At 37.0% G+C, this 26267-nt stretch overlaps 1 protein-coding gene across 5 annotated transcripts in view; it reads left to right on the plus strand.

The window, feature by feature from the left end:
• Positions 1 to 26267, plus strand: part of PCCA (propionyl-CoA carboxylase subunit alpha) — a 273068-nt gene that overhangs the window by 108169 nt on the left and 138632 nt on the right. For all 5 annotated transcript variants that reach the window (XM_038134386.1, XM_038134414.1, XM_038134404.1 and 2 more), the window contains 4 exons: positions 8029 to 8172; positions 9881 to 9955; positions 15123 to 15191; positions 15997 to 16072. In XM_038134386.1, the coding sequence (XP_037990314.1) occupies positions 8029 to 8172; positions 9881 to 9955; positions 15123 to 15191; positions 15997 to 16072 (364 nt within the window). The remainder of the gene's footprint in view (positions 1 to 8028; positions 8173 to 9880; positions 9956 to 15122; positions 15192 to 15996; positions 16073 to 26267) is intronic.

Consider the following 26267-nt stretch of genomic DNA (forward strand, 5'->3'; position numbering starts at 1 on the left):
ATGTATTGTACTTGCTCCCTACTGTTAAGAGCCAAGCCTCGAAACTCTACTGGAGCTTGTCCAGCTTTAACTTCCGGACCAGGATAGTCTCCAGATGTTCCTGTATTACTTCAGTCTTTTTTTTTTTTTTAACCTTTTGCATCTCCTAATTGCGATCAGTGACTAATAGATTCACTTGTCTTGTTCTTGCTGAACACTCCTCAGCTAGGAGCACTTTCCAAAATGATGGGTGTCTGATCCATACGTTAGCCTCTTAAGATATTTGTCAGTGTGCATAGACACAGTTACCTGTCACCATCATCAGAACATTTCTACTAAATTATGCATCTTCTGTCTGTTTTAATGTTTCAGCAATCTCTGATCAGTTCGCTGTCACATTTTTATTTTAGATACAGGCTTCAGAATGTACTTGCTAACTAAACTGTGTCCAGTATTTTGCACTGCATGTTGATATTTCCCCTCCCTCCCTCTGATGTATCTTTTGGATGCCTTTCAGTCTTTCTGGTAAATTATTTCGCAGTAATCAGAGTTGTATTGTTATTTTGCTGGTTTTTTGGGGGACTCTTTGGGAATATACCTTTCTGTTGTGTAGCTACGCAAAAGAAGTGTAAATAGCACCTTGAAGGAAGTTGATCTTTTATTTAGTTTTTGTTTTAAGTCTTGCTGCAATACTATACAAAACTGGGAAGCAAAAGAAAATTGGTGAATCAGCTCCATTGTGTCTTTTGTATGCTACACAAATTTGTTACAGATGTTTTACTGCCTCCAAGTGATTCAGGTAGAATGGCTTATTATTTGCTGTTGGCAATTTTCTTTCTGTTGTATCTGCTTTTCTTCCATCTCTGAGGCTAGCTGGTAAGTATGAGAGGTAAAATTGAGGATTGGATGATTACATAGTAAAACTAGTTCTTACTTTCCACAAGAGGACATAGAAATGTCTGCCCTAGCAGTTAGCAGAGAACTTCTGGGCATTTCTGCAGTGGTTTTCAGGCAGTTACCACTGTTAAAGTTGAGGTAGGCCAGATGTTGAATATCTGATTCTTTATAGCTGCTCATAGTGTGGTGTGTTTTCTGTTATCTCTAGTTGTCATCAGCCTAATCAAGGGCAGTCCTGGTCCAAAACAACTTATCAAGAGCTTTGCAATCAATACAAAGTTTTTGACCCCTTAGACTGATAGCCTTTCTGGCTTCCAAGTTATGTTAACATCTCCTAAGGTACTTCAGAAGTGCTGGCTTTCACCAGAAAAGTTTCTTCTTTTTACTGGAAGAATAGATGATGTTTCTCTTCAGCTTTATACGAAGGAAGTTCCGTGGTCTGTACTTAAAATAAATCTGTTAATACCTGTGTGTATGTGTGGTGTAGCTAAGCTACATGTGAAACAGTGACAGCAAAGGGGAAATTTCCCATATTTTAGATGTTTGTAGTACCTTGAAATGAGAAGCATCTCTTGTTGGCTAGAGAAACACTGAGAAATGTACAATGGGCAATGTGAATTGAGCACTTACCATCAATACAATTGGTATGTTTGTGTCTCAGGCCTGTTCTTCTGCCTCCCTCGTGAGTTGTGAGATTTAAATAACATGTGAGTACTCCCTTCCTCCTCAAAATGTGTCTGAATTTGCTTAATGTAATTGAAAAGATAATATGTGTAGATTGGAGTTGAGAAGTATGGTAATTTCAGTGGGTTTTCTCGTCATGTGTCAGTTTGAGTATTTTTGTCACAACTTTTTAGGAAATTAAAATTAATTTTGTGGAATAATCTGATGTGTTTCTGAGAGATTTGCTAAGAGCAAATGGCATAGCTATGTTTTTAGTTTACAGTTGTCAAAAGAATATTTTTTGTAAATGTTTTTAAAGTAACTTGATTATAAGGCATAAAGTGAAGGTAAGTAACTTTCCACAGACCTATAAAACATTACCCAGTGCTAAGACTTTGTATATCACTTTTTGGGTTTTCATCACATTTTACTGACCTTTAGAAAATTTTATATTCCAGAGCTTTGTCTTTTTGCAAAACTGGCTGTGACTAGTGTAAAACATGGGAAGAATTTTTACATGCAACACGTCTTTCCTTCTCATGTTTGTCCACCCATGGAAATATAAAAAGCATGGTAGGAAAATGTCTAAAAGTATGTGTAAATACTGTTGCAGATGGCTTGGAGTTCCACTGCTTATGAATTCCAGGTTCTAACAGCCCTTAATTGTATCTCTACTCTGTTGCTCATCACCAGTCAGCACATGTTTGCTTAGTGGAGGATATTAGTGCTGGAAGATATTGCAGCTGCACTACATGGAGCAGTAACAACAAAATACAAATAGCAAAGTGATGAGCTGGGTCCAGATTGCCACCTAAAGCCACAGAGAGGTGGTGACTTTGGTTTCTACAGCAGAGCCATGGGATGGCAAGTGGTGATCTCGCTGTCTTGGTTGTGCAGAGCTGCCTGGAGGATGACTTGTGATAGGTGGGCAGGAGTATGGGACCAGAGGAGCAGGCTGTCAGGAGTTAGAGGAATAGATTCCTGTGGAGTCAGAATCGTGGGATTTCAAAGTAAAGTCTCAAGCTACTGTTTCTGCTGTTTGCTGAGACTTCATACTTCTTAATACTGGAATCTTGTTGTACTGCAACAACACTTTGCTTCAGTCATTTGAAATAGTCTAACAAACAATGTCAGATGGCAAAGACTTTCAATTGCTGCTAACCTGGGCTGAATTTGAACTACTGACCTAAAGGTGAAAGGTCTCTTATCCCATTACCAATCCGCTAAGCCCACCAGAATCCATTCTGCACACAGTTTATACCAGCTGTTCATGGCCATTTTTAGAACTGAAAGAAAAGGTGATTTTACTGCCAAACAACACTTCTTCACACAAGAGGGTCAGCCGACAACAGTTAACCAAATTTTTGCCACGTTCTTGCCTCCTAATGCAACTTCCATTATGTATCTACTGGTTGTCTGCTTTTCAGGGTTCCCAAAAGAACTACAGAAAAGCATTGCTAATTGTTGTTGACAGAAGAGAACAACATTGTTTGTGTAAGTCATTGAATCTGAAAGATGCCATTAACAGTGCTGCCAAGGCATGGAGTGATATCTTAGAGACGACATTCCCATGTAACTCTCATAAAATACTATTAAAAAAAGTAGAGAAAGAGGAGACTACTTAATAAGTAAAGTAACAAAAGGTCATTCTTCAAAGGGTGCATTAGTTTTTTTGCTTTGGTGAATTTGATGTAAAGTAAACCGAAGAATAGCTGCAGTGTGACTAGAGCCATCTTGAATGAAGTGTTCTGAGAAAGCTTTAATACTGCAGCTAAATACAGTAAAAGCAGGAATTACATCTTTAGGAAAGAAAGTATTGTTTCTTTAGTTCAGTATAGTTTCTTTATTTTCTTACATGGAGTATGTAGTGGAAAGGAAATTGTGTAGAATTACTGAATTTTGAGAAATTATTTTTGAAGTGCAGGATGTTAATTGAGAAAGTTATGTTGAAATTGCAAGTAATTGACTTGCTGACCTAAAGCGTGTGCTATTTGTCTAAAACACAGAAAAGATTCAGAATTCATAGGCCACATAAGATGTGTGTCTGTCCTATACAAGGTAGAAACAAATCCTTGCAAAAGAAAATTGAGAACTGTGTCAATGATTATTGGAATATAACTTCACTCTTTCAAAGTTATATGCTACCATTAAAAAATAAGTTTGTACTGAATGTCTGTGCATTAGTTTTTATTTCTACATCCTACTTGGGAAACCATAAAAGAAGTCTACCTGAACATCTTAGCTGATGGAAATTTTTGTAGTACTGATTGCCTTCAGTTCTTCACTTGTATACTAATAAGTCAGAAAATAAACAGCAGGCATTTTTATATAGGATGTCTGTAGTTACCCAGTTATGTATTCCTGCTTTCCATTCATTCTGTACATTAGTCCAACCATTGTCTATTTTTCAGTAGCCTTTATAAAAAGCTGTTTTTTTTGCTCTGTGCTCCCAAACCCCATGTACATGTGAACTATTTTGCAGAAAGATGTGACCCCAGTGTGCTCCTGCTCATAGTAGTCACGAAGCTTGCATGCCTGAAGAGCACAACATGTGTGCACTTCTGTTACTGTTCAGTTCTCCGAAATAGAAACCAGGCTTACTGAAATACAGGGAGTTGAGAAGCATCTGTAAGTTGGTGAGTTTGGGTCAATTGATACTGGATTTGGCTGCAGCAGCAAAGCCTGTGGGACTCCAGGTGAATCACATTTCCTGGAAACTGAGGTGTATGTTGAAAGTTAGTTTTGAGATTATTTATCTGAATGTAAAGGGGTATATGACACCAACTAGGGACTTATGGTAGTAGGGGTGACATAGGGTGTAGTTTTAAGTCTACTGAAATTTAGATTTTCTTGGCTGATGTGCTGTGCTTGAATGTTCCAACTGGTGTGTGAGTAACTTGATGCCTTATACACACAGGGACAAGAGCAGTCTGTGAGTGTCCAGAAGTGTTTGCTGTTAGATCTGAGTACCTTGATAGTCTTGAGAAAAATGTGTCCCAGCATTATTCCCCTGAATATAAGGGGAGCAGTCATCATGAGTTTAATTCTTAGCTCCTACTGTCCATAAAAATTGCATGACTGTTTTTGTAGCTGTGGATGAACCCTACTATGGTAAAGCTTGAAAACCACTGGCAGTCACAGAACAGGAGGAGAATTAGGAGCCTTTCCATACTGTTCTGGTGATGGATGCTAACTGGCCTGTGATGTTGGTAGGTTCCCCAACTCTTATATACCTGCTTTACCATCTGTAAACTGGGATGTAATTATTATTTTCTGATGGGCTGTGCCACTAGTTTCTCTTGCTGTATAAATGGGAAAGGGTTAGTGAAGCAAAACCATGGGATGCTTGCAATGCTCATGGGAAATCTGGTTGCTGTGATATGTGTTAAGAGCAGTAGATCCAGTGTGAAGGGGAAGCACTTTCTCTTTACTCTGTATAGATATTGCTGGTCATAGCAGGTATAGCTTTGTGGACTTGAAAGCAGGAATATAAGTAGCATCTTAGAGAAACTTAAGACCTTTTAAAGGAGGTATATATTGTTCTGAAGTGCATTGAAACGATGACTTGTTATCAACTGTTCATGAGCAGACTTGGTGTAAGTAGAGGAACTAATAGTAAGGTTGTTACTTTTGGCAGCTGATCAATTGAGAGTTTTTGCTGGTGAATTTTTTTCTGCCTGTCCTGTTGAGAATAAGGTACAGCTGCCTTGATACAGCCATGATCTGTAGATTGCTTGCTTCAAGCATGTCTCATTTTTGCCCTTTGTGTTGAAGACAGCAATAATGTGTGAATGTAGCTACTACTGTATAACTCTACCAACACTGGCTCTTTAATGGCTGGGGTTCACTGGCAACATCTTGGATCAGTTGACTGTGAAACTGAGTATGGCCTAAAGCTAAAAGAGTTGATCAATTGAGAGAGATTCAGCTCCATTTGTGAGCAAACTTGCATTCATCTAGTCAAAAATTTAATACTTGACTTAGTCTCCATATGCTGGCATGTAAAGGCTGTTGATGGAGAGGGGATATAGCATAAAATGAATAGAAGAAAATGCAACAGGCAGGCAGAATAAAGACAGCACCTGAAGTAGAAAGTGGAAAAGAAGGAAGTGATTGAAGTCTAGCTTTTAAGAGTGATTTTACAACAGATACAATTACTTTAGGCAAATATTAGTTATAGTTGTTGTAGAGATTTCAAGATTAAAGTTCTTTTCTACCATATTTCATGTGATGGTCTTAATGAATATGAAAATTCATTAAATGTATTTAGTACCCTAAATTAATGCTATGATTGGAATTGTCTATGTTATGCCTAAATAGTAGTAGTTGAAGCTGAGTCCTAAAATAAAGTAAGACTTGTCCCCACCCCAAAAAAAAAACCCTCAACATTTTTTCCTATACATATTTTCTGAATGCTGTTTTGTGTGGAGACACAAAGGGAGTATTTTCAAGAAACAGAAGAAAATATTGACCAAGTCAAAGATCTGTACTGAAGAATGGATTAAATAAATGTTTGTGAGTCTTAAGAAGCAAACAACAAAAATATTTTTCTTTTCAGAGACATTCCATCTTATTTTGATCATCAACAATAAAACTGAAAACAACAATGAAGCTATTGAATCTGGAATTCCAATTGCTATCCAAGAAAAATGGCAGTATAACTAAATAATGCAAATGTCTTTGGAAAAAGAAAAAGTATTGTAATTATCTGGAATGTTAAAATTCCAAACATGTTCCCAGCTCAAAGGTAATCTTTTAAAACTTAAATTCCAAAGTAGGAAAATAAGTTCTGTTGTCCAAATATGAATGTGTGATAAGTAACTTTTTAATAAAAACTTAGGGAGTTTCAATAGAAACTTAAAGTCTTAATAGAAATTGAATTGCTTCAATTTAGCACTGTAGGATAGACACTGAGATGTTTCATAGATTCTCAAAATACTGTTATTAAGCTTGACATGCTGGAGAGTATCATGTGTTAGGTAGAATCAAGATTGAATCCCAAAGGTACATCCTTAAACTGTATAATCAGATTCCCATTTCAATGTCACTTTTGTCCTTCAAAGAATAGGTGCTTGTTTCAGTGATGATTTGTCATTAAAATTATGTTGAAACGTCTTAAAATGTTGTTGAAACTCTAAACAAACTCACAGCACACACAGGGCTAATTATGGGTGCCATCTGTTTATTTTTACAAAGCTTTTTTTCTGAAAGACCAAAGCATCTACTTGTTCTGGTAAGCTACAATCTTGTTATAATGACTGAATGTTTCCCTTAATACTGTATACTTGAAGGAAGAAAGACAAGTGGTTTGGTTAGTGACCTTTTCCTGTGTCAGAAAAGGTACATACTATGACATCTCACGATAAACAGTTGCAGAGTGCGTTTTCTTGAGGTGCTTTTCTCCTTGGAGCACAAACATTTTGTAACAAAAATGGCTGTTCTGTCGTGGTTTCTATATGGGTGGTGGTATAGCTGTTTCTGTGGGAAGAACGTACTTTTAGCATGCCTGCCTTTTACTTGATTGATGTGGTGGTGATCAGAGGAATCACCTTGGTTGCTTTTTACTGTCCTATGCTTAGTTAAAGGCTTTTTGAAGTTAATCAACGTGCTCATTTCTCTGCCCATTTGAAGGCAGAAGTGTGTCTGCACGTGCACGCGCGCGCCCATGTGTGCACGCTTGTACGCACATCCCGCGTGAGCGCGAGCGACGGCAATTCCCAGGGCAGCGTCTTCCAAAGCCGTTAGCGGCAATTTGCTGAGCGCGCAGAGCCGCTCTGCTGGTCCAGCCCAGCTATTGTGCATGCTAAGCACTGAACAGATAAGTCTGGAGGGGGGGGAAAAAAAAATTCAAGGATCCATCTGCTCATTTCTGCTACACTGCGCTGATGCAAGATTACGCTAATCTGGTTGCTTGTCAGGACAGGTTAGTGAAAGAAGGCGAATGGGTGAGATACAGGCTACGCCGGTTCTGTGGAAAATTGGTAGTGGCTCCTGTATGTGCCATGTTAAGTGTAGCAGAATGGGTTGATTATCAGCTACTTGGAGATTTTCGGTTAAAATATAGTTATGGCCACAGTGTGAGTCTCTTCAAAACAGAATTGAATGGGAAAAGCTTTCAAACAAAGAAAAATTAACTCATTGTCACCAGATGCATTTGAATTTGTAAAATAAGTGAAAAAAACCCCAGCCAAACAAAAAACCCCTACAAACCTCTAAATCCTCCCAGGTCACCTCTCTAGTTTTCCTTCCGTATGCTTCTCCGAGTTATTGTAATCTGCTAATTATTTTTTGTGTTCTCCATGCAAAGACAGCAGTTGCTGGAGTTTAAGTAGGGTTTTTTTTTTGTGGAAAAAGACCAGAATAGAAACATAGTCTTTCTCTGATCTTTTGCAGGTGAAATTGCTTATTTATCTGTGTTTGTTTACAGAGGTGCTTTTTTTTATTGGTTGCTTTTTGTTACCTACTGACTGACAGTTCTTGACCTTGCAGGTTGAACATCCCGTCACAGAATGCATTACCGGCCTGGACTTAGTCCAAGAAATGATCCGTGTTGCTAAGGGTTACCCTCTCAGGCACAAACAGGCTGATATTCCCATCAACGGCTGGGCGGTTGAATGTCGAGTTTATGCTGAGGTAAATGAGTGGTAATGGGGAGGAGGGGGTAGGTGCTTGAATTGTGGCGTAATAATACCCAGGTGTGGATAGATGACAAGGTGAAGTCAAGGAATATCATATGAAAGTCATGATTTAGAGCATGTAACACGAATGGTTAATGAGATTGGGTAGAGTTGTCGAGTTCTTATTTTTTAATTAAAAATGTGGTGTGTGTTTCAACATAGCTTTTTCCTGAAAGTTGAAAGTGAAGATGGTAAAAGAGAGAGGTAAGCAAATATCATTAGAAATAAGCCTGCGTGTTCAGTTCATGTTTAATGATGCTGGAGTTGTTACCAGAGTTAACTACTCTTTCCAGGCTTCTGAAATGTGTAGTTGAAACTTGTTGACTTAAAAAGACAGTTGAAATTTTAAGTCTTACAGAATTTTTGTTTTATTAAAAAACTTTTGAAAAGGTCATTGAAAAACCAAGTTACACATTTTCTGAAACTGCAGTTTATCCTATAAACTTTCAAAGCACATTCCAAACAATAACTATAATTATGGTGTGAGTCTCCATCTTACCTTAAAGAAGCTTATGAATATTTAAATCCCATTTTCAAGCACCCTCAAGACATTTTGATGTAATGTGTTTTGGTGTCACTTTTGATACGTGAAAATGAAAATTTGTTAAGTAAAAAAAAAAAGTACTTGAATCACAGAGTGGTTTGGATTGGAGGGGACCTTGAAGATGATCTAGTCCCATCCCCCCTGCCATGGGCAGGTACACCTTCCACTAGAAGGTTGCTCAGAGCCCCATTGGAGCCTGGCCTTGAACATTTTCAGGGATGGAGGCTGGAAAATAATGCCTCTCTTCCTTCATTTAGTTACTCAAAATGTTCCTGAAACCCTGAATTTCAAAACTAATTCAGCACCTTGAGACATTTTTTTCCCTCGCTTAACTGTTGGAAATTTTGTTACCTAGACCATCTTATGTTTTTGTTTTTTTTTCTTTTTATCTCATGACATTCACTTAACCTCCAAATTGCTCTACTGATTCAAAATCATACAGATTATTTTGATAAAGAATAAATATTTGCCCTGTGAGTGGCATGGAAACTATTCGGAGTTTTAGTAGGCTTTACACTGGTGGAACAGATGCTTTGGCTTTTTATTTTGTTTTTCTTAAATCCCCTCACATTTATAAGTACTGAATCCAACTACTTTGCCATGACTTTTATTATTCTGTAGGCCATATATTTATTTGTTTTCCTATTAAGTTTGTATTAGTGTTGCATTATGTACGTTCATGTAGGAGGTTTCCAGTGGCATAAAGATCGGTTTGACTTCTTAAGATAATTGTAATTCTAACTGCCCTTTTTTCTCCAAAATTTTTTTCTTATACTCTATTTTCAAGCCTGGACTCCTGAATACTTTCCCATCCTTCTTTCAAGTGTAGCTAATGAAAATGTCATCTTTGTATATTTTTTTTTGGTATATTGTAACTGGTGCAGAATACTTATTTCCTTTTTTTTTTTTTTAACTGATGCAAGAGAATTTATATACTTCCATTTCTTTATTTGGATTTGTGGGGGCAGATGGATGAAGAAATGTTTTTTGACACAAGTAATTCTGGGAAAAAAAGCAGAGTCATTCCAGTAGCAGTTTCTGTTATACTTAAAGCTTTTAAACATTATCTGCTCCACATCTGCAAAAGCTTAATGCTTTCTCATGTTGAATTTTTTTCCAGGACCCCTACAAATCTTTTGGCCTGCCATCCATTGGTAAACTGTCTCAGTATCAGGAACCATTGCATGTGCCAAGTGTAAGTAACTCTGTTCTGGTTTTTCGTAGGTGCTGTGTGTCTCTTATATAAAGACTATAAGTACTCAGCAGCTTTGTAAACCAGGCCTTTTTTCCAGCTTTTTGCCAGAGTGGAGACCGGATATGGCAGTACTGATTTGTGCAACCTGAAAAACTGCTTGAAAGGGAACAGTTCCAAACTGGGTTAAAAATGTTCAGATTGGGTATAACAGGAAACTAATACATGTTGAAATAGTTTGTTCCATAACTTTCAGCTTAAGTTTTTCAAACACAGCTTTAGTAAATGTACTTGTGGTCATTAGAAATGACAGTAAACTGTTTAGTCAGCTCTGTAAGCATAGAGAACAGGGGACACTGGTGAGAAACTGCTAGTGCTTTTTGTTTAGCTTCGTAGACTTTAAGGAGGAGTTTCTTACAGTGGTTATTATGTCTTTCAGGATACAGCCTAACCATACAGAATAGGTGTTTAGCAAACAGTGTTTTCTAATGGGTGTAAAGAGCAAATACACTGGCTTTCTGTAAAATCAAGGTAGTCTTAAATTATAAGTGCATGTATACATGAGTGACACTGTGTCAGTGCAATGATGAGACTGTACCATCTGTGAATACTGTCTGATTGCTTGCACGGAAAATACTGAGAGATTACAGGAGGAATCTTAAATGTGGAGTTGTTATTGGATATATGATTTATTTCGCTTTTTAAATTGTTTTTGCCCGTGTACTTTCCAAAGGGACCTGACCCTTTCTGGTCTTTAAGGCTTCATGCTGTGTTCAAAGCCTGAAAGCAGAAAAAAACTGTGAAGATCTAAAAGGCATTATGTGCTCTTAAAGAGGAGATGAGGGAAAAAGGTATCACTGGATGTATCTAAACTTCATTTTAATGAAACAAAGAGTGTATTTAATAAGAATTTATAATGAGTACTCCAGTGGTTGTTAGAAGTTTTCACCACGTTGTAATAGCTAACACGATGTCAAACATTTTGCCCTTGCAAGTTTTTGCAATTTGCAATTTTCCGAACGTGAGACCTGTTGAAAGTACAAGTGATAATGGACAAACTATACCCCCTACAGTCTTTGTCCCACCAAATCTTTCTTCAATTAATGCTGCAGCAGGAGTTTTATGTAATAACATTTGCGCTTGTGAGCCATCCATACAAAGAAAAAACAATTAAAATGCCTTAAATGTTCTGCTTACTGCTGTTATTTGCTTGTGTGAATGTTGCATGTCAGCTAAATGGACCACGGAATAGATAAAGTGATTGGGTGTAGGAGAGTGCACACTAAGCTTTGTCTATCATTATTGCTGGGAGCAATCAAATTGATGCCAGCAGGACAGTAGACGCGTTGACAGCTGTAATTATGTATCTCCATGGTGATCACTTTTGGCCTGTCATGGAGGCCCATGAGTCCCCTCCCTTGCAAGCATTTAATCAGATTGGGCTGTCACTTGTCAGGTAGATGGGGTGGGCTGGGAGTTGTGCTTAGGGGGAGAGGTGAATTGAAAATGAAGGGTGGGAGACGCCTGACTGCTTCACATAGTCCATCGTGGTACCAAAGAAAGAGATTTTAATTACACTGGAGGCTTCAGAGCATTGGGTTGAGGAACTCATATGGAGTCTCAAGGCTTTCTCTTCCTGTTTACTTCCACTGTCATATTAAAAAATATAAGAACTATTTTTATGTAGATACTCATGATTTGGTGTCTTAATACATATACTTCTGCTAGCATGAAACTAATTTCTCTCCTGAGAATGTCATGCTGCTAAGAACAAAATTAATGTGGCTAAAAAGGTACAGCGTAACAGGCCCATTGTGCCGTGCTGTTTGTTTTCTGCATTTTAGGTTTTAGAGTTGTCAACAATTTGGCTTGAGAAAAATTAGCAGAGACTTGTAGTGTGTCACAGCAAGTTCAGCTTATGTGTATTGCCAAATGTATTGGCAATTGATTTCTTCTGTGTCTCAAGTTAGCTCTGATTGCCTACCATGCCTGTGTGTCAGCTGCCCATGCTGGTGGAACTGGTGAGCATGGCTGTGTGAACACCATGTTTTGCTTAGCCTTAGGTAAGAATATGATGGCTATTTTTGTGTCACATAGTTTCTAATTTCCTTAGAACATGGTGCTCATAAATACCAATTTTTTTTTTGTCTTTGATAATGAAGCTGAGGATAAGTGACTGTAAACCAGCCCCTTATGTGTGATAGTGAGCTTTGATGTTTGGTGCTCCTACACAACATGTTCTGCTATATCTGGAGAGGTCCAGCATTGCTCTCTGTCAGTGTGAGCAGTAGTCTGGTATTTTAATGACTCTTACCAGGAAAAGAAAATTTTTAGACTCAGATATAGCAAAGAATTGAGAAATGCTAGAATCTGTTTGTGTTCCTAAATGGAATTGGATGCATTAAGAGTTCGTTGCAGGACTGAGACACAGATTATACTTCCCCCAGGCCCCCTCACTTAAGCATTTTTTATTCATCTTGCTATTGTCCTAGTGTAATAACACATGAGGATAGTACAACAGCAATAAAGTGTTAGGGCTGTAATATGAATGAGCTCTAGGCTACAGCAGGACCTTTAACCCTAGCTTTTCCTAAATATCTTAAATACTGAGTAAAAGAAAGGAACTATATTAAACAGAAGTAAATGCTGGAGGTCTAATAAATATTGCTATTATTTATCAAGTTCAGCACATTATAGTGAGTAGCTGTTGAATTAGGATTTCTTGTTCATCCAATATTCATTAAATTCTGTCACACCATATAGTTTATAAAATCACCTACTGTTACCAGGCTCTGAAAATGTAAGCACCACAGGGAGAATTTAAGACAGTATAAATGTATTTCTTTTTTGCTGTCATTTTTTTGATCATCTTGAGTTTATTTTATGAAAATTAACTTCCATGGAGGACTTCAGATTTTTTGAAAGGAAGTTATGCCGTAGTTTCAGTAGTTTATATTCACTGTGGCCTTTTCAAGATCTTGTGGTTAGAGAAGAATGTGAATTTTGTAGTGGTCATGTACGTGTGTTGTATATGAACAGAAGCATAGAGCCAGGCAGAGCATATAGTTGGGGTAGCCTCAGAAGTCTTAGTTAACTTTAGCATCTGACTAACCTGCTTATTGTGGGCCTGAATTAGGTACCTTTCATATGTTTTTTCTTAGTCAAAAGATGTGTCAGTACTCACCTATGTCAAAAGTGTGTCAGTACTCACCTATGCATGTGTAAAGCACTCCTGAATGCTTGTGTGCAATCCTTTATAGGTGCTGCTTCAGAGACAAAAGTCACAGTACAATTCAAGTATGCGTGGAGTATGTATGTCATACCTTGTCTCATGTATGTATTTATTGAGTATTAAAAAAAATGTCAAGGGCAGGGGATTTCTCTGGAAATGTGTAGGTAAATTAATTCTTTCTGATTTAAATGTGAGAACATGTGCATTGACTTTATACATGGACAGCCATTCTGTGAGAAAGGATGGTTTAGCAGCTGGAAGAAAGGAAGCTGAGAAATACACTGCATGTTTTTTCTGTAAGCATGACATGTCTGAACTACCTTCTCATCAGTAGCTAATGCTAAATGTACCTGTAGTGAGTAGTGGGGAGCCCAGTTAAGCACAGATAAAGCACATTCAGATTACAATCTATTAAAGTGGTACAGAAGCAATACTGCCTTTACATGTGAAGAAGCATAGAAAAAGAATGTAAATATGTAAATATAAATATATGAATACAAACGTGAATAAGTGAATTTCTTCTTAAAATAAATATAATGTCATAAAAACAAGTCAGACAATGCATTTACTGAAGAAAGTGAATACACCTGCTAGGGTATCTTTTTATGTCATTTGGATAATAAAGTCATCATCATGCCCTCATGTGGATTCTCTAGACAAGAGGTTCTACATGTGGTCCCTTGATAATTGCCTAAATTAAAATATTAAAGGCCTAACAGCCGTTGAGTTGACCTTTTTCTGCCTTGCTGCAGACAGATGAGCTGCTGTTTATTACAAAGGTTCCTTCCCACAGGTGAAGATTTAAGTGAGATTCCAGGACCCTCTTTCCCACCCCTTTACAATGCAGTATATCAGAGCCCTGCTGTTTCAGCAGCTTTGATTAGAGCCCTTCATCCTTATGATCCCCAGAATGCATTTATCACTCGAGTTATTTTGATTAGTTTAAAAAAAATATTTCGGATTCCAGTGCTCAAAACCAGCAATTTAATAAATATTTATTCCCCAGAAATTGCTCATTTGAAAAGTTTTATATGGCTAACCTCATTGTTACAGTGATGAAATCAAACTGAGAGATGAAAACAAGAATCAGCAATATACAAACTAACTTGTTGGCTGGTTAACAGCAATCAGCCTCTTCAAAAGAAATTTTTGAACTCGTGTTATTTTTTTCCATGAATATTGCAGAATCAGAGCTTTAATTGGGGCTGTGTCCTTACAAAGCAAAGCCATGGAAAAAGCTGTGTAAACATTAAAGCCTCGGGGGAAGAGCAGCAACAGAAAAAAAATGTTTAACAGTTGAGAGGGTGAGACAGAGAAGGAAAGTGTTACAGACATGGAAACCATAGGCTCAGTATTCCTATGGAGCTGATAAGCAGAGCTCCAAAGTTCCTGCTGAATGCTCCCTACTTGTATTCCTGCTGAAGCCTTTGGAAGGGCTGTAGCAGAACATGAGGGATGTGACTACATATAGATGCAGAAAGGCTGTGATTATAAGGGTCATCCCTCATGCCAGGTGTCAGTCAGAAAAATAATTACAACTGTATTTTATTGCAGGGATTAAATCAGAATTGAATGTGTTTAGAGTTGAGGAGAGTGTAACACAGCTGAAATTCTTAGATCAGATTTACTGTGTTTACTGTGCCTTCCAGAGAACAAAAGAGAATTTTGACTATGAACTCAAGATTGCAGTCAAGTTTCTCATAAAGGAGAGATGAATTTGCAAGCGTTTTTTTTTTTTTGCTGGTGAAGGAAAAAGCTTCCTTTCCCTCCTCCCAGGTTCTCTGAAAACAAATAATTATTCTAGTCTTTCCAGAGGGAAAAAATATATGTGATAAGCTTTGTGGGGGTTATGGTTTAAGGCTGACGGGTAGATTTGATCCTCATGTTGAATTTTTTTTTCCAGTAATACATAATTATTTTCACTTCTTATTTTTGAAGGTGCGTGTTGACAGTGGTATACAACAAGGAAGTGACATTAGCATTTATTATGATCCCATGATCTCAAAAGTGAGTTGATCATTATTTCTCAATATTCTAAAGGTATGAAGTACTGATTTTATTCATAGATCTTTTATGGGAGAGAGCATATTAAAGGACTTGTAAATCCGTATTTTAAAGGTGCCAGGCATAACATAAGGCATAACTCTAGGGAATACAAAAGAAGTGAAGGAAGATGTGGAATAGAGGAAATCTAGTGTCACTTCTAAATATAATTATTTTTACCTTTTGACCTGTAGTTATTTGTCTTGCAGTTTCTAATTATTAAGAAGATTCTGATTTAAATACCAGCCTTTATTGTCTGACTTAGATACTGCCAATCTATCTTTTTAATATAGTCTAGCTTGGATGTAAATGTCAATAATCCTGGCTTCTAAAAAGAAGCATTGAAAGAAATGCTTGATAGTCTCTTAGTATTAGTTCTTTTTTATTGGAAATATATTGGTAAAATTAAAATATGACATGATAAAGTTCAGTCTTCAAAAAAAGGATATCTTAGGAGTTTGTTGGGCATTAGGAATCTGATGAGTCAGCTTGGATATTGAACCTCTCATCTGATTTTCTGAGAGCTTGTTTAGATGCCTTAAGTTTTAGAAAGGAAAAAGTGATTGGCCTTCTTTTGTTGAGTGGGTTAAGAGATCTTAGCATTTTCTTGATGTTTCAGGGAGCCTTTGTAGCACAAATACAGTAATGGTCAAGAAATGTTTTTTTTTTATGGCTGCAGAAATTCTACAAACCTATTTTTAAATGCTATTCAAATTATATAAAAAAAATCTAATTTCTAGGTAATGTAAATACCTTTTTTTTTCTTTAGCTGATTACCTATGGCTCTAATAGAGCTGAAGCACTGAAAAGAATGGAAGAGGCTTTGGACAACTATGTAATTCGAGGTAACTAGAGAAATTTGGATTCCTAGCATGATAGGCTGTCATCTATTTCAAGAAAACAGCTTGAAAACGTAGTAATTAGCAAATTGAGTAAAGTTCCCACTTCTTAAGTGCAAATTAAAAAAGGAAAAGCTTGTGTTAATTAAGCTGAGAAGATACATCAACTCTAAAGAGGCTTTTTTTCTCCATATTTCTCTTGAACATTGTAGGATAAATATTTAAATAACTTTCTTAAAACTCATAGTGCTCACTGAATGGTAGCATGTAATTGATTTATTATGTTGTAGAGGGGGTGAAAAAAGGCAATGGTACTGTAAGAAATGTAAAGTAATTGCCATTTTTAGGAGTTTAATACATTGATTGCAATTAAACATTATCACAATGCAGTGGTTGATTGTGTGTGTGTATATATATATTTCTCTAATTTTCAGGGTCATTGTTTAGGTTTGGGCAGATACAGATGTAGGCTGTTGATCAGCATGTGTTTTCAGCTCTTGCTCACTGATTGCATAGGAGATACAGCCCTTCTTCCAGGCTTTCCAGGCAGCAGGGGTAAATCAGCCCTGACCACTTTTATCTTTTTAATTTTGGTGAGGGAAGCCATGTTTTGTTGGGAGAAGTCTTTAGGTCTTTCTCTGTGTCCTATGGAAAATAGGAAGGACAGCTCAGGATAACAGAGGTAAAAATTTCTGTGGAGTTTCTGTAAGACTTGGTTTAGCTTTAATGCTGGGCTGCTGAATGGTACAGTTATCCTGTCAAACTCAAAAGATTTATCTGTCTATGGGAAAATGAACATCCCTCTACCACAGTGTAGTTAGATCCATGGTAGGATTAACCATTGTAAATGAACTGCTAACTCTAACATAGATTTATATTGGTGCAACCTGAGCCATTAGACTATTGCAGTACAATGTGCTGATGTAAACCCCTGCTGTAGAACAGCTGAGTAAATTTATATGAGAGAGAAATTTATACTGTAGAGTTAGATTGATGTGAGGTGGGATTTGTTGGTGTTGTTATAAATGGCGACAGGCTCTGGATTCACACTCTGTTGTATTGATAGCAAGTGATGCTAAAAGTATTTTATTTGATGAGAATATTGCAAATGTGTGTGGAGCATTGCTTTTATTGTGTGCTATAATATGGGATGGAAACTGGTCATCTGTGCTTAGGTGTTTTACACAGATGTACCTAGTAACAGTACCACAGATTATAAATATTAGTGAGGTATATGAGACCTTACACCTGAAAAGTACTAATTTCTATACTTGAGGTTTTTACAGTCTTTTTATTAGTATGCATGTATTCATCATATCTAATGTCTCTGTAGTATTTCTATCTGAGAAAGCTTTTAGTTTATTAAAACATTTAAAGAGGTAATTAGTGAACTACAGGGGGATTTTTTTTCTAAAGTACTGCAAACCACAAAATGTAATGTACTACAGGTTTCCAAAGTAGATGAATTTTCAGAACAAATTTTTACTTGCAGTGGCCAGTGGTTTCCATTTGAAAACCACCAAGATTTTTGTGTAGTTTTACACAGCTGGTAGTTTCTTCTCAGTGTTTATTTAAAATGGAACATTTGTGGATATTAAAGTATCTCTTCTCTTGCCTAGTGTGAATGATTGTTGGTAGGGTAGTTAGTAGAAACTGTCTAATCTGTAATGTTCTAAACTGCATTGACATGTGCAGAACTCCTTTTTTGTTTTTGTTTTTTTTTTTAACCCTAAAATGATGGTGTATATTTTTGCTTTACAAAGTTGGGTTTCTATGTAACAAAATATTAAACTACTTTGATCGTTTGTAAAGTGCCTCACATTAAGTCTTTTCCAACTTGAATTTTTGTTAGTAGTGAAAGATACAGAATAAATTTTTTTACCTAGTGTTGAAGTTACTTGGTTTTATGTTTGAATAGTGAGCTTGTATACAGAGATAGTCTTCCTGAATAGTATGCTCCAGATCCCTATTTCTCAGCTCAGCCTCCTTGTTCCTCTGAAATTCTGGGAAGCAGCATTTATGTTTGCATGGTGTTTTAGAGACACTGTGTTTTTCCCTGTAAGTTATGAACTCTTCTAGAGCATTTCAGATAAGCAATACTAGCTGAAGTCAGTGTCAGTTGAAATGATGATGTGCACTGGGAGAATTTCAGATTTAAAATCCCAAGGATTGCAGTTTCTGTAAACAAAGATGCTGTTCACTCACATAGGGTGGGAATGGGATATAGGGTGGCTGGGTAACAGGTCAAGGACCATCTAATGCATAGCTTGGGGACTGCTAATGGAGGATGGAGTCTTCCCAATCACTTCTGTGTCACCAGTTCAAAGCAGACAAAAGTTGGTAAGGAATTTTAGTCACTACTATTTTGATGGTTGCTTGCTGACCTGTGTAAAATCAGTGGTTTTTATCCAGTTCCTAGAAGACAAATGTCTTCTTGGAGCAAATGTCACTATACAATGTCATTCATGGCAGTCCCGGCAGAGAATCCAGGACTGAAGTAGCACAGTGACCCCTCAGGAGGTGACTAATCTAGGCTGGGTTGAGGCATGTTGGCAGTGTGAAGGGCAAGGAGTTACTCTGCTGCTCCTTGTCTATTGGCTCTGTGAGAAAACATTCTGTTTCTATTGCTGTGGCTTTGGGATATTCACAAGTAACCCCATTCCTTTTTATCTCTGTTCCATTTGCAGGGAACAAGTCCCCAGACAAGTCTTCATCGACTTGTTTTCTTGGACTGGATACTACTTGGCCTTGAATTCATGGTTTAGCTGCCCTTCCCAGTTAAATCTGCCTGACAAGGTCATGAAGGAAATGAAAATAATTAAATTCTAAAAATAGTCAAATACTTGCAAAGAAAGCAGACGTCAGCAAATTTTGAGTTAGTAATACCTTAAGCAACCAAGGCTGCATCATGTAGTGCCTGTAATAGCGTCGTCTTCATTAAAAATGGTGAATTAAGCAAATAGGGACATTTGCAACAATGCTGTGCTCTGAAAATGCCTGATGCATGAATATTTTATTACAGTTTGGGCTGATGACGACTTGTACACAGTGAAGAAAGAAATTCTGTAGTCTGTTCATTGGTAGATGCTAAGAGTATGACTAACTCAAGATTGAGTCAAGATAGAGTCAATGTGATCGTGGGAATGTGTTCTCAATCTTTTTTCCTGTGCGATATCTCCATTGTTGTTGATGGGAGCAGATGAAAGTCTAGGATAGTGTTTCTTTGAGTTGTGGATTAGATTAAATGATCTCTTGAGGTTCTTTACAGTCTAAATTATTCTGACAGGAACTGACTTCTCCACTGAGAACTGATATGAATTCAAAATCTCAGCTGAGACTTCGAAATGACAAAGGGTCTAATTAGGTAACATTTTTATCTCTGAGTCTTGCAGTATAATTCAGGGGTGATTAAAGTTGAGGATCCAACTCAGGTTTCTCTCAAGAAGAGACATTTCTTGTTTTGTGCAGTGATTACTGGAAAATTTGTGAATAGTGAAAAGTTCAGGATTCCAGTCAAGCAGAGAGGCATTGCTGCTCATGGGGATGAGGCATGATTTATTTCCTTTGAGCATGCACTGTTGTTAGTAGTTCATCTGTGTCTCTTATGGTATTTTTTTCAGAAACTTTTTCTTTTGTTTATTTTGGGGGAATTGAATTTGAACAACAGAAGCAGGGTATTGAAAGAATGCCTTTCAGTGTACATCCTGTGTGTGTAAACATGGTGTGGTATGCTTTTCTTCTTGGCTTTTGTAAAGTTTCAATATGTTTTTGTCATTTCTGGTGCTGGATAATCTGTTCATTTGAAGGCATGTATAAATCCCAGTATGTAGTTTTGGAAAGTTTGTGTATGAAAGTTATTTTAAAAAGAAATGGTTATATTTATGCATCAAGTAGACCATGTTATCAATTCACTAGAGGGTCTGATTGGACAGATAGCTCATATCCTTGAGTACAGATTCTTGTAATCTTTCCTTTGACCTCTGCTTTTTTTTTTCCCTGAGCATTCAAAAGTAAAGCAATAGCATGAAGTTTAAGTATTTATACAAAGGCAACCCTTCTGTCTTGAGATCCTGTCTGCGGTGTGTAGAGAGGAATGCATTAGACCATTAGGGAGAAAGAAGAGTTGAAGACTCTGAAGAAAAGAGTAAGCAGCAGATAGAGCAAGGAGGAGTAGAAATAAGGAGGAAATAAGGGAGCCACCAGCTGGGGGTGGGGTATTCTTCCAGCATGAGGTGAAAGAGCAAACAAAAAATAGAAACTAGCAAAGTCTTAAATGTTTGAGGGGAACAGAAATGTGGAAGATCTCCACTCTGAGTGGAGATCTGCCAGAATAGTGGCAGCAGAAATTGTTGTATTGAGCTTTTGCAATGGTAAACACACTAGTTAGGGGGGAAAAAAGGAGAGCTGTACTTTGAGTTGTGAGAAGGCCTTGTCTTTCCAAGAATCATAGAATGAGTAAGATTGGAAGGGGTCACAGTGGATTATGTGGTCCAACCTCTCTGCTCAAGCAGGGCCATCCTAGAGCACAAGAAAAAACACCCAACTTCAATGTTAGTATTTTATCATGTATTTCAAATAAATTAATTTCAGGTACAAAGCTTTTCACAGTAAACTTTAATTTCAATCCAAACATCATAAATTACTGAATTCTTTTTTTTAACTTTGAAGAGACTTCTCTATGTTAGTATACATGTAAGTTTTAGACTCTCCTGTATTCTGCTCTCACTGGTATGGTGAGCAAAAAATCTTTGCTTGTAAAAAACCTATTTACTTGCAAAAACAGTGTATAGTGTCCACTCTTAAAAATGAAATGAGGTTTTGTTTTTTTGGTTGCACTTTTAAAAAACGCTTCAACGGGTCATACAACTTCTGCATAGCAGTGGTAACAGATGGGTACTTCTGCAAGAGTATTTGTGTTCTCACCCTTTGCAGATTCCCCAGTGTATTGATGTGGAAACCAAAACTGGAGAAGGGAAGGAAACAAGCTTAGTTCAAAATCGCTAGAAGGGATCATTTCAGAATGCTTAGAAGCATCTGCTTGGAGCTCAGATGCTGCTCCTGGTCTCTGCTTTTCTTGAGCCAGTCATGAGGGAGGAAGTGAGAATGGGATCTTGTCAGTAAAATGTTGTGGGACGTTGTTTAGGAAGGGTTACAGATTACCAGCATCCTGTGGAGAAGGAAGGGAAGGGCAATTGAAGGACAAGCTGATCAGGTAAAAGAGGAAGGCAATGTTATTGATGCAGAAGGGGAAATTTAAAAAAGGTACCTTTTTTTGCCAGATAAGTTTTTTGTTTGTATGGTTTTTTTCCTCTCCCTTTTATTAAGGAGAAAGAACTGGGGCAGTGAAAAACAAGAAATGAGTGTTATTATTTCTCTAGATATAAAGTTGTCCTAATGTTGTATTCCTTATCTTCAGAGTAAAAGGATATCTGAGGAGAGGATGGTGATAGAATGCACATTTATTTCCTTTCACTTTTCTTGATAAAGCCTGCTTAGGTTTTGCTTCCAGTTACTCTACTGATTCACACATTCGTTTGTGTTTGCTAACACTGTAAATAATGGTCCTCTTAACACTTACTAAGAAGTTCAGAGCCACATGCAGTTATAAAAGTTTGAGTTTGAATGTTTGATTTTACAGTACAACATTACCATATATTTTCTCCTTTTACCTCCCTTCTTCTCCCCCTTTATCCTGGTGTGTGAGTTCAGCGAGCTCCAGACTTTTGTATCTGAAGGAATTGTTGTTTTTAATTGGAATACATGTTCAGCTCTGGGGGTCAGTGGTGCACTGATGCCATGTGAGAATTTAATGTGGATGTTTGTGTATTAATATTAAAAGCTTAAACCCCCTTTTTTCTTGCTTTTGGGATGGGACTTTGTACGTGGATAGCCAGCTCTGAAATTAGTTGTAACCAAACACAAGCTTTGAAAAGCAGTTAAACATTTGAATGTTCAGGATTTTAGGGAATATTATGAAAACTTTTGGTATTATGAACATGGAGGCTTGCTGGGTGGTAATCATGGACTTGGAAAGTTCATGTGTTGGAAGTGGTGTTTCCGTAGTCTGTGCAAATCCGATAATGTTCTTGTTTTAAGTGAACAGTAGCATAATCAGTGTTTCATAATGCTCAGTGCAGAGCTTAGTTAATATTTCTTAATGTTTTCTTTAGAGAAATAACTGAGATACCTCCTAAGCTTCATCGCATTTATTCTTATTCAGCATTTAAATTGTGGAGTGATAGTTTAGCTTTGCTGGCTTGTTAAAAAGAGAAGCCTCTAGTCCTGTGCTCCACATGTTGGTTTTGCAGTTGGTAAGTGTGCAGATAAAGTTCTTTCTGTTCCACTTAGCACCATTTGAAATTATCAGCAAGTTAAGTCTATTCAACTGCTTATCTACAGAGGGGCATGTAGGACTCTAATTAAGTTTACATGGATAAATGCAGATTTGTGTTTGCAGGCATCAAGATGACAGAAGCCTAATACTGTAAAAAGGCTAATCAACACTGAATATGTTTAGTGTCAGTAAATATTTATAGTGAAAACATTGCCGATGATTTTGTGCCTTGGCATTCCAAGTTCTGATTTTTAGTGAGTAAAAATGTGGTGTGATGGCCTCTTCATAAACCTGTTATAAAATTGTTTTCTATAAAAATGCATTTTATGGTTGTCTTTGGGTTTTTTTTTTTTGTGAGGACAGGTTTGGAGTTAGGCTACAGTATGTAGCTAAGTTGATGAAAAGTTGGGTGCACTTAGCAGAGTTTTTAAGGCAGAGAAAGAAGAAGGAAAGGAGGCAAGATAGAGACAGGCAGTATGGGGAGTAATTTCTTCTGATTATACTTTAATTTTTTTGAATGAGGGCTTCTTTAAACAGGGATTGCTAATAAGCTCTGGTGAACAGTGTGATTATTTAGTGTGTTCCTGTATTCATTAGGCAATAACGACAATTTAACTGGAAACCTTGGCAATTTGTGTTCTATAGAAAGCATATGAATACGTAGTTTTTAAAAATTTCATTAGCTCTCCCTAATTTAAATGCTAGTCTGCTTTCTTTTACAAATGTGTTCTGGAAAATAGTGTGTAAAAATTGAAACCCAAGAAGCTACTGATGTAATATTGTATGAAAACTACAGCCAAGCAAATTGAAAAAACAGAGGTACAAAACCAGTGATTATTATATTTTATAGACTTAGAGGAAAGAACATAACTGTACCCGCAGTTCTGCATGAGCCTTAACAATATAAAAATCATGAAGCTGAAGTGAAATTTTGTTTTTTGGAGGAGAAATGAGTTGATATAGTTTAGGATTTTGTTTGTTTGTTGAAAATGTCATGGCTTGTCAGGCTAACAAATGTGATTTTGTTTCTGGCAGTCTACAGATCTGCTCAAGAAAAAGAAAAATTCTCTGAAAACCACTGCAATATAAATACAATATACTTCAGTTTAGTGTCTAACTTTGCATGAAATAAGCACTGCCTGTTAGCCTCTGTTTGATCCTGTGAGAGTGTGAGGCTAATGTCTGGCCAGTGTTTTGGAAGCAGCAGGTAGTCAGGAGCAAGCTGCTCTAGGGGTCCATATTTCTGTAGCCTAGTAGTTACTCACACACAGATGGAGACCTTATGAACTTTGACAGAGGTCACACTAAATTGCAAATCTAAAACTTGTAGACTTCTGAAGGATTACACTGGTAATTTTTTTTTAAAGCTGTATGATTTGGTACATCACTAAAAGTATCAACTCAGTCTTGAGAAGCAGCTCAACCATGCAGTCATTGCTCACATAATGATCATGGGGACTGATAAAGATAGCCTTTCATGATACTTTAAAGGGAAATGTGTTTATTAAACTTTTAATTCATGTATGTAAAATGCATTTTATATTGTTTCCAAAACACCTAGGCTTGTCTGCTCTTTTGAACTTATTAAATGAATTTTGGAGCTTAAACCATTGCAGAAGCCTCATCTTTTTCAGGTGCACATGAGTTAGAAATAATTAAGATTACTCATGGTATTTTTTTGATTTTAGGTCTTTTGGGGCAGTCAGTTGAGACACCAAGCTCTGTCATCTGTCATCAGCCATCACCTCACCAGGGATCTTATAGCAGTTTAGAAAAGAAAAATGTGAGATGATCTGGTTACACATTGTAGCATGTTTAAATCCTAGATTCAAAGTTGGGCAGCATTGAAGGACTCATCCTTGTCTTGATTTTGTAATAGGTGAAGTCTCTGGGATATTTCAACTTACTATTCAGATTGGAAATTTTGGGGGGAATTTGCAGCAGCCAAAGACAGGCATTATTAGTTTTGAAGTTATGGTCATTTAGTGTAAGATTTTTAATTCTTTTGTTTAGTGAAGACGCATTGTGACTTTCATTCAGTGTTTATGAAATCAGGGTCTGTGAATGATTATTTAGATTGCAGGCAGTAAGGATCTTCTTTTAATCAAATGGACAAATTTCTATCATGTCATCATTGAACTGCTTGTGCCATGTGCTGTTTAGTGGCTCATGAACGAGTCTTTAAAGCTGTGACTTCATGATTCAATGAGGCTGGGTCTGACTCGGTGTGTTTAAAGTGGTTTCAGTGATGGCCACACAGAGAGCTTGAAAATTCACACCAGCAGCAGACTAGTAGGGGGAGAGAGCTTTGAAAGTGTTTGAACTGGTCTGCATATAAAATAACAAGGATGTTGTTCATGTTTCTAAACTGGAAAAACACAAAAGGAAAAGGAGTGTAGAAGAATCTCCTGTAGCCCCAGCAATTTGCATGCTCTGTAATGCTAGTGTCTGTGCTTTGGTGAGATCTCAACAAGGGAAAAAAATCCAAATAACCTAATTTACACCTGAAATACCCCAGTTTGCAATGAATTATTTTCAATATTATTTTAAACTAGAGCTATTAGAAAAAACCTGCAAATAATTGAGTCATGTCGTCTCTAATTGTCATCATATCATCACAATCATAATAACGTGTGAAGTACAGAATTTTGTGCTTTGCAAGAGATGTGGATGCACAGAAACTTTTGCCATGAACTGTTTTGTGATGTGCTCCGCATTTTATACTTAACAGTGTGCAACTAGAGCCAAAGTTAATGTGATACGGCAAATGCAATGTGATTTCGAGTTACCTGTTCCTCTGACAATGATGAAAGAATGTGATTACTTTGTATTTCCAGAAGGGTGAGAGTGTGCTTAGCTGAGGTTGGATAAGCTCTTTCCTGTAGGAGCTCCTCATTTATCTATACCTGGCATAAATCAACACCTGTAATGGTCCTGAACTGCATGTCTTTTCCAGCTTTTCTTAAGAAATATTAATGTTTATGAGCCAGTTATATTGTGTGTAGTCATATTAAGACGGAACTCCTCTGGCTCATCAGAATTTGTTTGATCTCTTTCTAAAATTGAGAAGAGAATGGAGATAAAGATGGTGGTTTTCTGACCTGTAATCTTTAACTTTCCAGAGATCACCTATATGCTACTCTCAAAAGAGAGAGTACCTTCTTTTTGAAAATTGTTTGCAGTAAGGAGAAGATAATTTAAATGATCTAGACAGTTTTTTCTCAAGGATTTTTTTTTGCACCACCTTTCCTCTCCCACCTTCCATAAGGACTTCCTTGTATTTAATATTTCAATGAAATGACTTTTAGTGACCATCATATTCAGTGCTAAATTGCAAGTACTTCTGGCAAAGTGCAGTTTAGAATTAAGTCACTAACTTAGTTACACAGAAGTCATTAAATTAAAAATAGAATCATTTAGGAGATGGAGGAGACAAGCTGAGAAGTAGAATGAGAAAGAGATGAAGAAATGCAGAAAATACCAAGTTGCATAATATTAAAAGAAATTAAAGGATAAAGGTGTCTCTAAAGCTTCTGTGATAAGTAGTTTTAAAATTAAATAAATAATTTTTGAGGGCTATATGCCTTACAGAGTCACAGAGTGGTGCTAAAGGGGAACCAGGGTACTCAATAAAAGAATTGACCAGGCAAGGTTGGATAAAAGTACAGGTGGAGGAAGCAATACATTTCTTTTTATGTAAGTTACACAGGAGTCTCTTATGCATTATGAATGATAAAAATGTTGCAAAATGATATGTTAAGTTTTTACTGTATTTCATTACTGTGATTGGGGCGTAACGTGGTGCATATTTTCCATTCAGGATTCAGTGGAATTGAGCTAATATTTACTGTCATGACTAGTTTGTTA

The sequence above is a fragment of the Motacilla alba genome, chromosome 1, assembly GCF_015832195.1.
Source record: "Motacilla alba alba isolate MOTALB_02 chromosome 1, Motacilla_alba_V1.0_pri, whole genome shotgun sequence".
Taxonomy (NCBI): domain Eukaryota; kingdom Metazoa; phylum Chordata; class Aves; order Passeriformes; family Motacillidae; genus Motacilla; species Motacilla alba.